The 14,084-nt window shown below is 48.0% G+C and overlaps 4 protein-coding genes and 3 non-coding genes across 7 annotated transcripts; 6 read left to right on the top strand and 1 right to left on the bottom strand.

Annotated features, from left to right (window-relative positions):
• Window positions 1–732: 732 nt before the first annotated feature.
• FPRO_02988 (uncharacterized protein) lies at window positions 733–1,480 on the top strand (the record flags this gene model as incomplete). Its single annotated transcript, XM_031226850.1, has 3 exons — window positions 733–891; window positions 942–1,093; window positions 1,141–1,480. The coding sequence occupies 3 exons, from the start codon at window positions 733–735 to the stop codon at window positions 1,478–1,480; spliced, it is 651 nt and encodes a 216-aa protein (XP_031077345.1).
• A 1,176-nt stretch (window positions 1,481–2,656) lies between these two features.
• tRNA lies at window positions 2,657–2,760 on the top strand. The gene is made up of 2 exons: window positions 2,657–2,693; window positions 2,717–2,760. It is a non-coding gene; the product is annotated as a tRNA-Ser (tRNA).
• Window positions 2,761–5,891: 3,131 nt separating this feature from the next.
• Window positions 5,892–7,359, top strand: FPRO_02989 (uncharacterized protein; the record flags this gene model as incomplete). The annotated part of the gene is made up of 2 exons (XM_031226849.1): window positions 5,892–5,976; window positions 6,023–7,359. The coding sequence occupies 2 exons, from the start codon at window positions 5,892–5,894 to the stop codon at window positions 7,357–7,359; spliced, it is 1,422 nt and encodes a 473-aa protein (XP_031077344.1).
• Window positions 7,360–7,569: 210 nt separating this feature from the next.
• On the bottom strand, window positions 7,570–8,931 carry FPRO_02990 (putative histidinol-phosphate transaminase; the record flags this gene model as incomplete). The annotated part of the gene is made up of 2 exons (XM_031226848.1): window positions 7,570–8,698; window positions 8,756–8,931. The coding sequence occupies 2 exons, from the start codon at window positions 8,929–8,931 to the stop codon at window positions 7,570–7,572; spliced, it is 1,305 nt and encodes a 434-aa protein (XP_031077343.1).
• Window positions 8,932–9,571: 640 nt separating this feature from the next.
• Window positions 9,572–9,643, top strand: tRNA. The gene has a single exon. It is a non-coding gene; the product is annotated as a tRNA-Arg (tRNA).
• A 1,125-nt stretch (window positions 9,644–10,768) lies between these two features.
• On the top strand, window positions 10,769–10,840 carry tRNA. The gene has a single exon. It is a non-coding gene; the product is annotated as a tRNA-Arg (tRNA).
• A 971-nt stretch (window positions 10,841–11,811) lies between these two features.
• FPRO_02991 (uncharacterized protein) lies at window positions 11,812–13,459 on the top strand (the record flags this gene model as incomplete). The annotated part of the gene is made up of 3 exons (XM_031226847.1): window positions 11,812–12,055; window positions 12,263–13,022; window positions 13,075–13,459. The coding sequence occupies 3 exons, from the start codon at window positions 11,812–11,814 to the stop codon at window positions 13,457–13,459; spliced, it is 1,389 nt and encodes a 462-aa protein (XP_031077342.1).
• Window positions 13,460–14,084: the final 625 nt, after the last annotated feature.

The raw sequence follows: 14,084 nt of genomic DNA, 5'->3' as shown, positions 1-14,084 counted from the left end.
ATACTAGGAGATAATGGAATGTTAGTGGCCGGAACAGCAGACTTGAGGCATACAGCAGTATCGGAACTCCCGATGTGTTTTCTGGGTGATTCTTGAGAATCAAACCAGATACACCTTTTCCCTTTCATATTTTCCATTGCTCGATTGTTACTGTTGTTGGATGCAACCTTCGTTTACTGGGATGTCACAAAATTGGATCCTTCTTGGCACTCAGCGTCCGTCTTGGCATCGGATTCTAGACAAAGCTCAGTCTTGGCGTGTCATGATAAATTTGTCCGTCTGACATTTCCTGCAGCCGATTTCCGCCTGAATATACTGTATCAAAGTATCATCGTTTCCGATTCAAAAGTTTCGTTCTTTTTATATCCAACTCTTCTAACGTGCCCCTGTTTCGTCGAACATTTTACTCACACCAAAATTCCATCACCACCTGTTAGCTCACAAGCTCAACCTCAACCTCGGCCGCCCAGACCTTGGCACTCTCCGCTGATGCTTGGCTGGCCTCTGGCCCCTCCGAACCCGGTTTCTTGAGAAAAGGAGCTGTTAAAAAGGTCGTCATTTCGCGCTCGAGCAATTCTTGTCTTGACTTATCTGCGCATACCTTGACGATAACCCTTGTTTGCGCGCGCATCTTTGTAACCACGGATCTTCGCTCTGCATTTCCACAAGCTCTGATTGGCTCGACTCGCCTCTACAAACTCTTTTCATCCCTGCGCGACGAGCTAGTCAACCATGTCCCCACGCTCCAAGTCAGTTTGGCTGGCGCTGTTGGCTGCGAATAGCTTCGCATATGCTAGCGAGGAACCGCCTGCTGTAACGACAGCGCCTATTTATCTGCCCTATTACGACGAAGACTCGTGGTCTCTTGTGCGCGGTAGCGTCATCTCAAGCGTGGGTTGACATTATTTGCAAACTCCATCATAAGTGCTAACACACGCCAGGATGCGAAAGCTAAGGAAACAACATACACAATATTCTGTCCAGATACAGATGACTCAGACCCTCCAGAGTGTGATTTATCCCTTGAATTCCCTTTCGTTTTAGTTGAAGGGCCTGATACTGTTCGCTTCCATGGCACGCACACCTCAAGACTGTATGTTCTCTGTGTACCTACGACATACCAATGCTAACATGGTGCAGCACCGCAAATCTAGAGTGCAACCTACAAGGCACGACAAGGGCCACCTGTTCCGGATACTCTAGTTTCGACGAGGGTTACAACGATGGCGTGCACACAGGCCCAACCGAAGTGACATGGACATCAACTTATTCCGGCAGCGAAGTAGAATGGGGTGTCCTGACAATGGGCGAACTTCCCCATGACCCGGACCCCGTTACTGCAGTTTCGAGTACACCGACGGACTTTGTGTCCATGCCGATATCTACAAATGGCGATAATGCTGGAGCAAATTTGAGCGTCTCCTTCACGGCCACTTTACTTGCTGCATGTTGCACTTTGGTGGTTGGTTGGCTTCTTTGAGAACTGGACTATTTATTGATGAGAACACGATTTATGATGGGCTTCAGGAGCAAGCGAGCAATTATCCTTGTTAAGTTTTGATCATGTTTAATACACCATGCTCTCATATTAGCTAATATTAGTCAAAATGATAACAAATTTGACGAGCCAGAGTAACATTGCCCTTAGACGAGCCTGAGGTCTGTTGATCAGCGTTCTAGCGATGGATTCAGGTGGTTCTGATACCTCAAGGCGTCGGGCTTGTTTTTCGATATTATCCTGTAATTGATGGTAGATGCTGGTTCATGCATACCTGGGTGTTTCCAACAGAAGTCTATTCAATGATATCAGGTGACCATTACAAGACAGGGCCGAAATATAGCAAATCCTCAGAGCAAGGCGAAGGCATATAGCGGGGAACACTGTCTAGTAATATAGCAAGTGTCCTCATGCATTTGTATAAAGACGTTTACAGAAATCGCGTCAGGTGAAACAGGGCTGCTTGTTCGGGACGCCATTATCAGGCGAGGGCCATGTTCGACTAGGGAGAGTTGAGCTTCAAGTTTCAGCGGAATCGAGTGGAAATGACAAGTCAGAAATCTTCATAGGGAAGAGAAGAGTTCTGTCCTGGCCCCGTTCTTCATGTATGGCCGGATGCTCTCACGACCGGATGGTAATCTCCACTTTTCCGGTCCGGAAATCCCGGCCCGACCGTGACGCGTGCCGAAATGGCAGCATTCGCACATTGTTACAAGTACTCTCACTTCAGCTTGAGTGAAGCTCATTGGTAACTTTTGGAAGAATGTCCATGAGCGGAAAGTTGTTGATGCGGTTGAACTATGTGTGCCACAGTTGGTGTGGACAAGCCGACTGTTGCCAGTATCTGCACAAGCGTTTTTCAAGAACGACCCTTGCTTCTGAAGAACAGCATCAGTGAAGAAGTGACCGGAGAAGTCAGAAGACTTATTCTCAGAGAATTCCAGCAAGTAATGCTATCGGAAACTTAGAGTGACGGTCACAACACTGTAAATGGAAAATGTGCCATTGCGATCTCAATTCTTGGAATTCCTTATTGGGTTTGAGGCTCAGAATTGTGGAGACTTCGTGCTTAAAGCTAAAGTATCCACTTTCAGCACAGACGTGCGGAAAATCCCTCGAAGTCGAAAATAGTCGATTCCAACGCCATCTACAAAACAGGGCACAGTGGCCGAGTGGTTAAGGCGATAGACTTGAACGGGCCTCCAAGAGGTTCTAGACATCTATTACGTTCGCGTTCGTAGGTTCAAATCCTGCCTGTGTCGATACAGCTCCATTTTTGCGTTCCAAACGTATTCTGTCACTTGAAACTTCAGCCATGAATCACACATTCAGTTTTGCACCTACGAAGACGCTTTTGGGATGACAAGATAGACACGAAACAGTAGTTGGGTTCTGTCTTTTGTAAATTTGAATTACGCTGCATAAGTGTTGAGATATCACATCTTGAACTTTCCTGTTGATCTGGTTACACAATGGACTGCATTGCTGGCTGCGTAACCGCTCGCCTTAACGAATGTTGATATACATAATGTTATTTGAATGCTTCTCACTATAGATAGATAGCTACCAAGGGTTGTCAGAGAAAATTGTTCATGCAATCGATGTATTTGCGTTGGCATACCTATTGCTGGTACACCAACTGAGTTGGCGTGTTAGTTTATCTCTACGATCTGGCAAATTTTAAGCGAGCTTGCTTGATACAACACAACGACTCTGAAGAAGCTCTGTTTATCATCGGAATTCCATCCATTTGCTGATGTTCTCAAATAACCAACTCAGGTGAGGTTGGCTTTGTCGATTTCCTCTTTCGGCCACATGTACGGTGTCGCTTAATTTAAGCTCAGCGGCTCGCTTGCATTGAAGATTTGTTGGCAGAGAGGGATTTCATGCTACTCCCTTCCAATTCTCACTGCAGACTTCAACAATAGCAGCCATTCTCTCAGCCATATGAGGTTTGGCTGTTCATTGTATAGCCATTCGTCATTCGTGAGCAACCGGATGCACCACAAAACCATGAGTGTGAACACAATTTTATGATTCGATCGAATATAAAGATACGCTGTGTTGATATTGTTATTTTGTGTTTGTCATTAAACTTTCAGCGCATGCATTATTTGATGATTACGCGGCACTGGGAATGGAGGCGAAGAACGGGAAATGGCGGAGAGAAGGGATAAGACGTTTGAGAGACATGGCGACTGGCCGTGTCTTGAACCGCAAAGGCCAGCGCGCTGTAGCATTTACTGGTTAAATGCAGTCTCAAGAGTATGCCTTGCTCATTAACGTTTCCAGCCAACAATGGTATCATCTGAAGGAGAGAGTCAGCTCATGTATGCCCAAAACTCTGCCTATCGGGCTCAATGGATTTAGATTAAGTTGATCTGAGTGAGAAGCGGCCGGCCCCTGGTTCTGAGATCTGGTCCAGAACTACACCAGAGGTTGTCTCACTAAGAAAAGACGGTGCCACGGCAAGACAGCTAATTAGCACTGCTGACGGGCTTGCAAGGCGGCTCAAAAAGGAAGACAACATCCGGCCAAGCTCCGGTAGCTTCACAACCATACGAAGACTGCATTTTTAGCAAACATGGAAAAGCACTCTCGTCTAACAGAACTCACGAAAGAAGACATTTGGTTTGCCAGAAGACTTGGGATCCTAAACCAGGGGGCAGGAATAAATATGTACAAGGGCCCGCCAGAATTTTCCTGAGATCTTCTGAATCGACATAGATATTTTTATCACTTAGGAATGAAGTCCTGGGTTTTCTGCGGCCACCAAGAGTGTAAGGATCTTAGATTCCGCCTGCATCCATCCCCACATGTAAGACAAGAAGCTTGGCCTTGAGCTTCTTCCAATGTCGGAACCGACCCGAATCTCGTAAACAATGCACAGACCTAGGCCGACTTTTTTACAGTTGCTTTTACTTCGAGTCCTCTAAGAATGCGACTCTCAAGTATTTCCCACGTGTCTGGGTTGGAAAAAAGCGCGGCATGACAACACGGCAAAGTCGGAAACGCTGCAATCAAGATCAGACGAGAGAAACGTCCGGCGTTGTTTCGTGTTTCAAGATCTCCTTTCTTGAGCATCGCGTTTCGTCAGTGAGTCAGGCTTTGAGACGATCATTTTTGCGAAAGCCCATGCAAGGGCAGGGGAAAAGAAAGGTTGCTGGGGGTGGGGGCAGTGGAGATGAGGACCGTAACGTTAATGCAGAGTTGATGGGCAAGGATATTGAGTTTGTGTTGCTCGAGTTTGGATGAGGCATGGTTACGCAGCAGAGAACATCAACTCTGTACATGAACCGGTCCTGTTTCGCCAGGTCTTCCAGAAGAATATCAGCCTTCAATGCCTTGCGATGATCCCCAAAGTCCACTAGCCAGGGCATGAACATTGTGGCGCCAAGCCTCTTCCTCCAACTTTTGACGCCCACCAATCCCCTCCCCAGAGGTATCTGTCAGCTAGAGTTTAGTGGCATTTACCCCTGGATCCTACAGTACCTTGCACTAGATTCATGTTCCTGGGAAACAAAAACTGTGGTTTGGTGACCGACAATCCTCTACCCGCGCGGCCAGTCGAAACAGCCCGTTCTTTGTGTCTGTAACACCAACATGATTACAATGTTCTACTGGCCACAATCAACGGCTGATCGCCGAGAACAGGGCCTTCAGGGGTTGTGTTCCTTGCCATGTCCGTCTGCGGGGAGAGCTCGGTAACCCATTCTCCATAGAATGTAGAGGTCATCATTCAACGGTTGACTTTGTCTGAGGCTCATCAGCTAAAGTCTTAGTCTACGCCTGAACCCAGCATGATTCGTCATTCGTTCCTCAAGATATCCTCCCTGTGTGTCTAACTCTGAAAACAGTCCGCCAAGCAAGGGTATCATGTATTAATACCTAGATTAGCCCCCGTCGTCTATCAACGTTTTGGACTAGCCCAGTCCAGCCTGAAAAGAACAAACGCCTTTGGAGCTTCAGCTTTAGCTCATTGCGTTCTCGTATTCCCGTTCCCTCTCAGCTGTGATTGTATTTTTATCTTTCGGTGGCCCCTCCTTCGTTTATTATTTCTTCTTATCTTACTTTTCGTACCCCCGAAGGCGTCCTCAACTTTTACGCCTGATTTTTTCTCTCGTAGCTACCTACCTTGTGGTAGCTTGATTTGTTTTCACTTGCGCCTCGCTCTTTCTTGAATATCAAGACACTCATTCCATATCGCTTGCCGTTACCTGCCTTGAACTTACACTCATTATCGGACCTATGAAAACTATCAACTTACTTACTGTCAGCACCCAAAAGACTTGCATCGATCTTCCAGGAGAAGAATATCGCTGAGCGATCAAGGATCTTAAGCATACTCAAATAGACACCATACACCATACCCATCATCAACAATAGGCACATTATGAAGCTCCTCGCCTTGGCCAGTTTGGCTTCTGTAGCCATCGCTACCAAAACGCCTCCCAGTTCACTTGACACTGCAAATCCAGGTATGTTCTGCGGTCAAATGGTGTTCAGGTTCACTAACCATTCCAGATTCAATCCGAGATGTAGCAGGCACCCTCGCCTTCGATGCCATGAAGTACTATAGTGGCAACACATCATCAGTACCCAAAGATCTCGGCGACCTTCAAGATCCATACTACTGGTGGGTAGCTGGTGCCCTATGGGGTGTCATGCTCGACTACTACCACCTTACCGGAGATTACAGTTACAATGATGTTGTCATCCAGGCTCTTCTGGGGCCTACAAATCTCGGCGCTGGTAAGGACTACATGCCTGCAGAGCATGCCGACGAGGAGGGTAACGATGATCTCTTCTTCTGGGGCTCAGCTGTCCTCTCCGCTGCTGAGCGAAACTTCCCTCAGCCCAACAAGAACCTCCCATCATGGCTCGATATCAGCATCAACGTTTTCAACGAGCTTGCGGGCCGATGGAATACAACAGCTTGTGGCGGTGGCCTCTTGTGGCAGATCTACCCAAGTAACCCGAATGGCATGACATACAAAAACTCAGTCAGCAATGGCGGTTTCTTCCAACTCGCAGCACGTTTAGCTCGTATCACTGGCGACAACAAATATCTCGACTGGGCTCTCAAGATCTGGGACTGGTCCTGGGAAGTCGGCTTCATTGATCACCGCAATTATCACGTCTATGACGGAGCCAGTGTAGAAGACAACTGCCAGAAGACAACATACCATTCTTTTACTTATACCAGCGGTATATATCTTTACGGCGCGGCGGTTCTCGCCAACTACACTGAGAAGCCGGAATGGGTCGATCGCTCAAAGCGTCTCTTAGAGGGCACCGATTGGTTCTTTTCGCCATTTCCCAACGCGACCAATGTCATGTACGAAGCTGCTTGCGAGACTGTCAACACATGCAACGACGACATGTCCACCTTCAAGGGTTATCTAGCACGATTCATGTACCTGTCTATTCAGATGCAGCCCGCTCTGAAGGAGCATGTCCATGCTCATCTTCTCCCATCGGCCAAGGCTGCTGTCCAAACATGCACAGGAGGGAAGTCTGGCCGTGAGTGTGGTATGCGATGGTATAACTCCGGTTTCGATGGAAATCCCGGTCTTGGGCAGCAAATGTGTGCGCTTGAAGCTGTTCAGGGCCTGCTGCTAAGTGATGCTCCTGCGCCGCTCAAGGGCGATGATGTCAAGGTCGTCCGCAGCACAGACTGGGCTGCCATGGAAAAGGACGATTCCAAAATCAAGAGTACACCAACATCCTCATCAGAGACATCATCAGCGACTGCAGCTCAGCCTACAAAGAGTGAAGATGCTGCTAGCATCCCCCGGGCGGATCTCGTTCTGGCTTCGGTCAGTATTGGAAGTGTCTTGGTGTTCTTGGGATGGGCCTAAAAAGACGTATTGGATATTCATTAGACCTTATAGATATAGAATGGAACTGGCGTCGGGTAGTTGGTTAACCGGTCTTAGAGACTACTTTGGTATAAAACGCTCATACTCTGAGTGTTGCTTTTATTAATTCCACGAGATTACGTCTAGAAGGTCTGGATTCGACGTAGAACTCCGTCGTTTTATCGCCCTTTTCCTATTTAGTGCTCCAGTTTATGAGCCTCTCACCTCAGCCAACGTCGTCTTTAGTGACTCCAGAAATCTTGTCACCTCGGCGTCTGTGCCGACTGTAATTCGTAGACAACCTTGGCATCCGTGCTCTTTTCCTCTGAATCGCACAACGACACCCTTACCCTCAGCAAGCTTCTCATATACGGCCAACGCGACAGTATTATCCGGCTCGCCTGCAGAGTTAAGCATTTCATAAAGCAAAAAGTTGCTTTCAGTGCCACCTCGTAGACGACCAACACCATGGATCTTTGGAAGTTCCTTGATAAGACGATCACGCTGCTCTAGAAGGCGCGCACGATGGTCTCGCATAATAGCGAGTCCCTTTTCGGAGACAGCGTAGGACGCAAGGGCACTTGTAGGACTGGAGATGTTGTAAGGAGCCTTGAGGCTGTTGAGAAGTCGTGCAATAGGGGGTGATGTGAATGCAGCACCGAGTCGGATGCCAGCCATACCAAAGGCTTTGGAGAGGGTTTGCATGACGACGAGGTTAGGAAACTCGGTCACCCATTCAGCCAGAGAAGCATCTTCGGGGGCAAAGTCGATATATGCTTCGTCGAGAACGACAACGCCGTTCCATGTTGGGTGATCTAGAATCTGCTGAACGTCGGACTTGGCAAGGACTGATCCAGTGGGGTTTCCAGGCGAGCAAAGGTAGACAAGTTTGATGTTGGACTCCTTTGTCAGGGCTTCCATGACAGCTGGAACGTCTATGCTGAAGGTTGGGGCTTCTAAGAGGGGAACTTTGACAAGAGCCACGTCGTTGACCTGTGCAGACACGGAATACATGCCATACGTAGGGGGGCATGTAAGGATGCGGTCCTTTCCAGGAACGCAGAAGCATCGCAGCAGAGCATCGATAGCCTCATCACTACCAACACCCACAAACAAATTCTCAGGCTTGAGCGTCTTGTCTGTGTGGGCGTGGGTGTTTCGCAGCTCGCAGAGCTGCTTCTTCAACGGCTCCTGGTGAGGATCAGGATAACGATGCAGGCCCAGCAGGTCTACCTCCACACCATTGGCAGCCTTCTCTGCGACGTCTGCACTCAGAGAAGGTCCGTACGCGTTCTCATTTGCATCGAGAAGGATATTGGTGCCGTCATCCTTGTAGTCGCTGGGGAAAGTTAGTCGTTGCTCTAATGCGGGGGAGGGGCAACATGCTCTCGCGCACAGCGATATGGCTGGAGGGCCAAGATGTTTGGCCTGGCACAGCTTTCGAGGTTGAAGGGAGCCATTTGGTGGTGGTATATCTCCTGATGGACTGGGGAGCAATGAGGATGCGTGGCTCTTTAAGATGTGGTGTTTACCACTTTTTGGTTGCTGAGTCCGACGCCGGAGGGGAGTCATTGACTTTTTTGTGGGGCTTTCATTGTTATCATGGTAGAGGGGAAGCATTGGATACGGATACAATGTATCCCAAGGTTTGGTGTTTAGAACCTTGATAGGCAACTGAAGAAGGTAAAGGCTTGCAGTACAAAAGAGCGATTGCTTTCCGATATGCAATTGAGTCATCATAGCTTGAGCTCAGGTATATTCTGATGTTGGAATCATGCATGTGCCAAAGCGTTACCCTGAAGGACAACAAACTTTTAAGCAGCGGTTTCGTGGTTGAAAAACCAAGAGACCAGATGATAGGGAACGTGGCAGCCATTTTGTCTATTCATGTTAATCCGGTGTTTATTGCATGATAGAATCTGTTTAGATCTTCGTCGACCGTATACACCAAGACAGATAGAAGAATCCATTTCAAGTAACACTGAATGGCCTTCACGTCTTCCGTGCCATGATAGTTCGCTATAGTCATAATCCTAATAGAGACAAAACAAAGATTTAGCCACCGAATATTAAAAATGAAGCCAAACCCTATTTCAGGGTCAAGATCCGCAGCCACATTCAAGCCAGCAAAACGAGCAGGCGTCGTCAAGCATCAATTTGACACAGCTCCAGAAGCATGGTGCTGAATACGACCTTTGAATTCAAGAGTAAAGGTCGCGTGGCCCAATGGCAAGGCGTCTGACTACGAATCAGAAGATTCTGGGTTCGATCCCCAGCGTGATCATTCTTTTTGACCATGGAACTCAGTAGTATCAGTCCTTACTAGGAGTAATCGCTACCTTTTGCGCTTGGATAGGACATAGTATCACGACACAAAACAATACTTAGGTAGACAATGCCATTCTGATAGTAGTTATATTTTACTGCAGAAAGACCAGCCTCTGGTAGCCTTTTAGTGATTTGCTATAGCCTGGTGTTTGAGTCTGAGAATGGTTTTAATATAAGAATGTTAATAAACTTGAAATGTTATACCTACTATATAGAAATGTCAGAATAATAAACTCTTGTAAAATATATATATAAGATGATTGTTAACGATATAACTATAATATTCTTAACTTGATTAATTTGTAGTTGTATTGCGGTTAATGATCGGCGCGAGTCTTTTGTAACTCCTTTGAGCCATAATTGGCTAGACAACAAGGCTCGTTTTATGTGCTCCTGAGTCCCTCCCGTGCTACTCTGTACCGCGTTATGCATTCCGCCATCTCCACAACGCAAGAGCACTTTATTCCTCAGCTGTTTTACACGAATCCTTGTCGCGTCATGGAAACGTTGGTTTCCATTCACTTCTGACCGTTCTATACATATATCTTCGCTTCCTGTCAGCATACAACTGAATCCCGAAAGAGAATAGGTCGTTAATGCACTGGAGTCTGGCAGGATTAATGTCCATTTACAACTAATCGCTATACGACGCACGCGCCTTACAAGGTCCATAGTCATGGACTGAGCAGATGTTTCTAACTCGAAGTCTTGTGCTAATGAAACGCCAACATAAAGTGGTGTGTCTGGTCTATCACTTTCAATATGCCTTGATGATCAATATACCGGAAAGCTAACCTACCTAGACCAGGCCAGATTGTAGAGACTGCTTATGGACCAGACAGAATACTTTACAAGTAACAATCCTGTCAACAATGGGGTAACTTGGGAACTGCGGACTCAGATTAGGTCGACCAGGGAGGCATACTACGGTAAGTTTCACCTGTACCAAGCAGCAGATACACAACGAACAACGTACGATCCCAGAAGTTTAGGATCTCGCTTGAGGTGAACAAGCGCTCTCTGTCTGTGTCGTCCACAATCTTGGACGGGAATTTGGGCGCCAGGAATCATTCAAGAGCAAGGTCGCGTGGCCCAATGGCAAGGCGTCTGACTACGAATCAGAAGATTCTGGGTTCGATCCCCAGCGTGATCATTTCTTTTTGCCGGTTTAGAGTCTGCTTCGGTCTGTGAAAACATCGGCCCATGCTCGCCTGTCGTGAAGCAAGTTCTCGGGTGTGCTACTGCTTCGGGGAAGTATGACAGTTCAAGAGTGATACACAGATTCTTTTAATGGCGTGCGGCTGAAAATAAGAGCAGACAAGCCTGATATCGAATTAGTCACAGGGGCGCTGGCGATGGATGATAGTTTTATAAACTCAGCCAGCCCTCATCGGTATGTGTCTCACATGGAGTTCAGCTCCTGGACCACCCTTGTCAATGGACGTTCATTGGGTGTGTCTGCTACCTGAACAGTTGGAGTTTGGAGAAGTATGCAGATCGAAGAATAGACTGAGGTAGTATGAACGATACATCTGAATGTGTGAATCGATTGTGGTGGGAAAATGGGTACGGATACATGGACGAAAGCCAATTCATACCTAGGTAATTAATAAACGCGGTGTATAAAGGGATATACACTTTCGATAGGTAGCTGACGTTGAACACGTAGTGCTAACGGAACCGTAGTTGGAGTGTAACCGTGACAAAAACGGCCGTAACATTTGGACCCACACAACCACGTCTCAACTGTCCACCGTTGAGTTAACTCTAGGTTTCATTTCCAATCCTGGAACCTGAACCAACTGAACCGCGTCCATATCCGTACACAAGCGACAAGCCCAGCCTCCCGATCCCACGCCATACGACCTCCTGTCACTCCTCACTTGTCACTCACCGAATTGATAGACTGACCGACTGATTGGACCCCATTCGTGTTCCGTCGCCAGCCAACGACAAGCCTGTTCTCGCTCACACACGCGCAATCCCAACACATCCCTCCCACTATTATACGCTGCTGTCTGCGTACAGCACGCGCTGCCGCTTGAAGCGCTGCACTGACGCCTTGACGCCCTGAAAGCGACAGCCCAGCCCAGGTCACAGTCACAGTCACATTCACAAACAGCCATGTACTCCGCCGGCTACGGCTTTAGCAACAATGCTGCTCCCTCTTTCAACAACCCTGCCCCACAACAGCAGTCCGGAGCCCAGCCAGCCGCTCAGCAGATGATGTATAACCAGCAGCAGCAGTTCGCCGGCATGACGCCTCAAGGAGGCTTTAACCCTGGCGCGAATCCTCAAATGATGGGTGCTGGTCCAGGAGGCATGATGCCAACCGCAGGAATGCAGCATATGGCTGCCAATGGCCAGAGTAGGTACCATTTCTTCATTCGCGCGCAATCCCCATCAAATCTTTCACGACGCGCCTGCTTCTAATGCTCCTGTAAACAGCTCCAGCCTCTTGAGCGATGTGTGGGCAGCTTGCGGTTAGGCATCATTAAGAAGAAGCGCGGCGCAAAACGATATGCGACACGGCAAAGCAATCCTCCTTCACACCTGACTAACATATTGCGCACAGTGGCAGGTTTCCAACAGCAGTTCGCTGGTAACCCTTACGGTCAAGTCGTTCCCTCGTCGGTCGCTCCTCAGAATTTTGCGCCAAATTATATGATGGGCGGAGGCATGCAGGGCTTCCCGATGAACCAACCCGGGATGCCCCAGAATCCTCAAATGATGCAGCGATTGCAACAGCAACAGCAACAGCAAGCACAGGCTCAAGCGCAGCAGCAGCAGCAGCAGCAACAACAACAACAACAAGCTGCTAACCCCGCTGGCATGGGCCAGGTATCGACCCCTCAAAGACCCCCGAGCGCCGCACAAGGAACACCAAACAATGCTCTGCCTTCGCAGCAGGGTCAATTTCCGACTCCTCAACCTCCCTCTCAAAGTCAGACCCCCACGAATCAGCAGTCCCAACAACCACAGTCGCAACAGCAGCAGCAGCAGCAGACTCAACAAGCTCCGGCACAGGCGCAAGGGCAGCAGCCCCAACAACCCGTATCTGCCGGATTATCGACACCCCAGACGCCAACCTTCTCGACAAATCAAGGACCGGCTGCCAATGGAACTTTAACAGCGGCTCCCCTTAGCCCCGGTACCGAATCTCGAGATAAAGAACGATTCGCATTGTTGCTCGATATCAACCACGAGCTTCTCTATGAATCTATACAAATCCAGGCAACCCAACAAGAACTGAAGAAGGAGAGCGCTGCAGCTGGAAACCCTGCCGATAAAAAACCGACAGAAGAGGAGACGCAACTACAGCAAGACTATCTCCAGTGAGTTCTTATTTGGACCATGAATTACTTCGCCCAACTAACCGTGCCTCAGATGTATGAGGAGATTGCAAGCAAACTTGTCGTATATGGCCGCACTTGCAGATCGGAAGCCCGAAGTTAAAGTTCCGCCCTGTCCAGCATACCTCACTGCCCCTGCTCTGACTCTTTCGCTCAAACTCCGGGCCCCAGCTGTAGGACCTGAAGGTGCAGACAACAACATCGACCCGGTCGCTGACCGTGAAGAGCGAAACAATAGCATAAGGGACCTGTATTCAAGATTACAGGCTGTCTTCCCTGGCATTGACCCGAAGAGAGAACCAGCTTACCGTATGAATACACAAGGCGGCCAGAAGCCTGGTATGATGGGAAGCCAGGCCAGCCCGACAGCACAAAGGACGCCCAAGATCACGAATATGGGGGCACCTCCTATGCCCTAACGTTGCTGGCTCAAATGACTACTGAGTGAGATAAAGAACGTGAAGGCGTAGATATGTTGCAAGTTTTATAGACACAGATGGAGTTCTTTTGGGTCAAAGTTGACCAGTTCATCTAACGAATAGCATAACACTTTCTTCTCCCTTATGGTATAAGGGCTGGCTTGGTCTTGAGAGCTCGACAAACTGGCAGATTAGAAGCAATATCGTTATAAGAATAGCGTTACTTTCGGGTTGGTTCAAAAGGAGAAGTATATATGTAGTTGGTGATTTTGCTCAGGGCGTTGAGGAGCTTGCTTCAGGAATATTAGCAATGAAAAGCCAAGAGAGTCTAGTCTGTATACATGATTTTACGTTCATATTTTTACTGTATCAAGTTCGCGAACCTGCAATCTCACAAAGCAGTTTTCACTGAATCGATCAAGCCAAACTTGTTTCCATGAAATAATGACACTTTATTCGACATTCGAGTTCGTGACATTTGTCATCTATGGGGGATTTGTATGTTGTATCTTCCATTGCAACGGAGCATACAATATCATTTCTTTGCTCCATAATTGTTGAGACATTCATGCTGTAGCACGAACCTCATGTCAGGATACTTGCTGCTGAACCTGCATATCGGGTT

This window comes from Fusarium proliferatum (assembly GCF_900067095.1).
Source record: "Fusarium proliferatum ET1 genome assembly, contig: FPRO_scaffold002, whole genome shotgun sequence".
Taxonomy (NCBI): Eukaryota; Fungi; Ascomycota; class Sordariomycetes; order Hypocreales; family Nectriaceae; genus Fusarium; species Fusarium proliferatum.
Note: the sequence above shows the minus strand (reverse complement) of the source record. Positions and strands in the feature narration are given on the sequence as shown.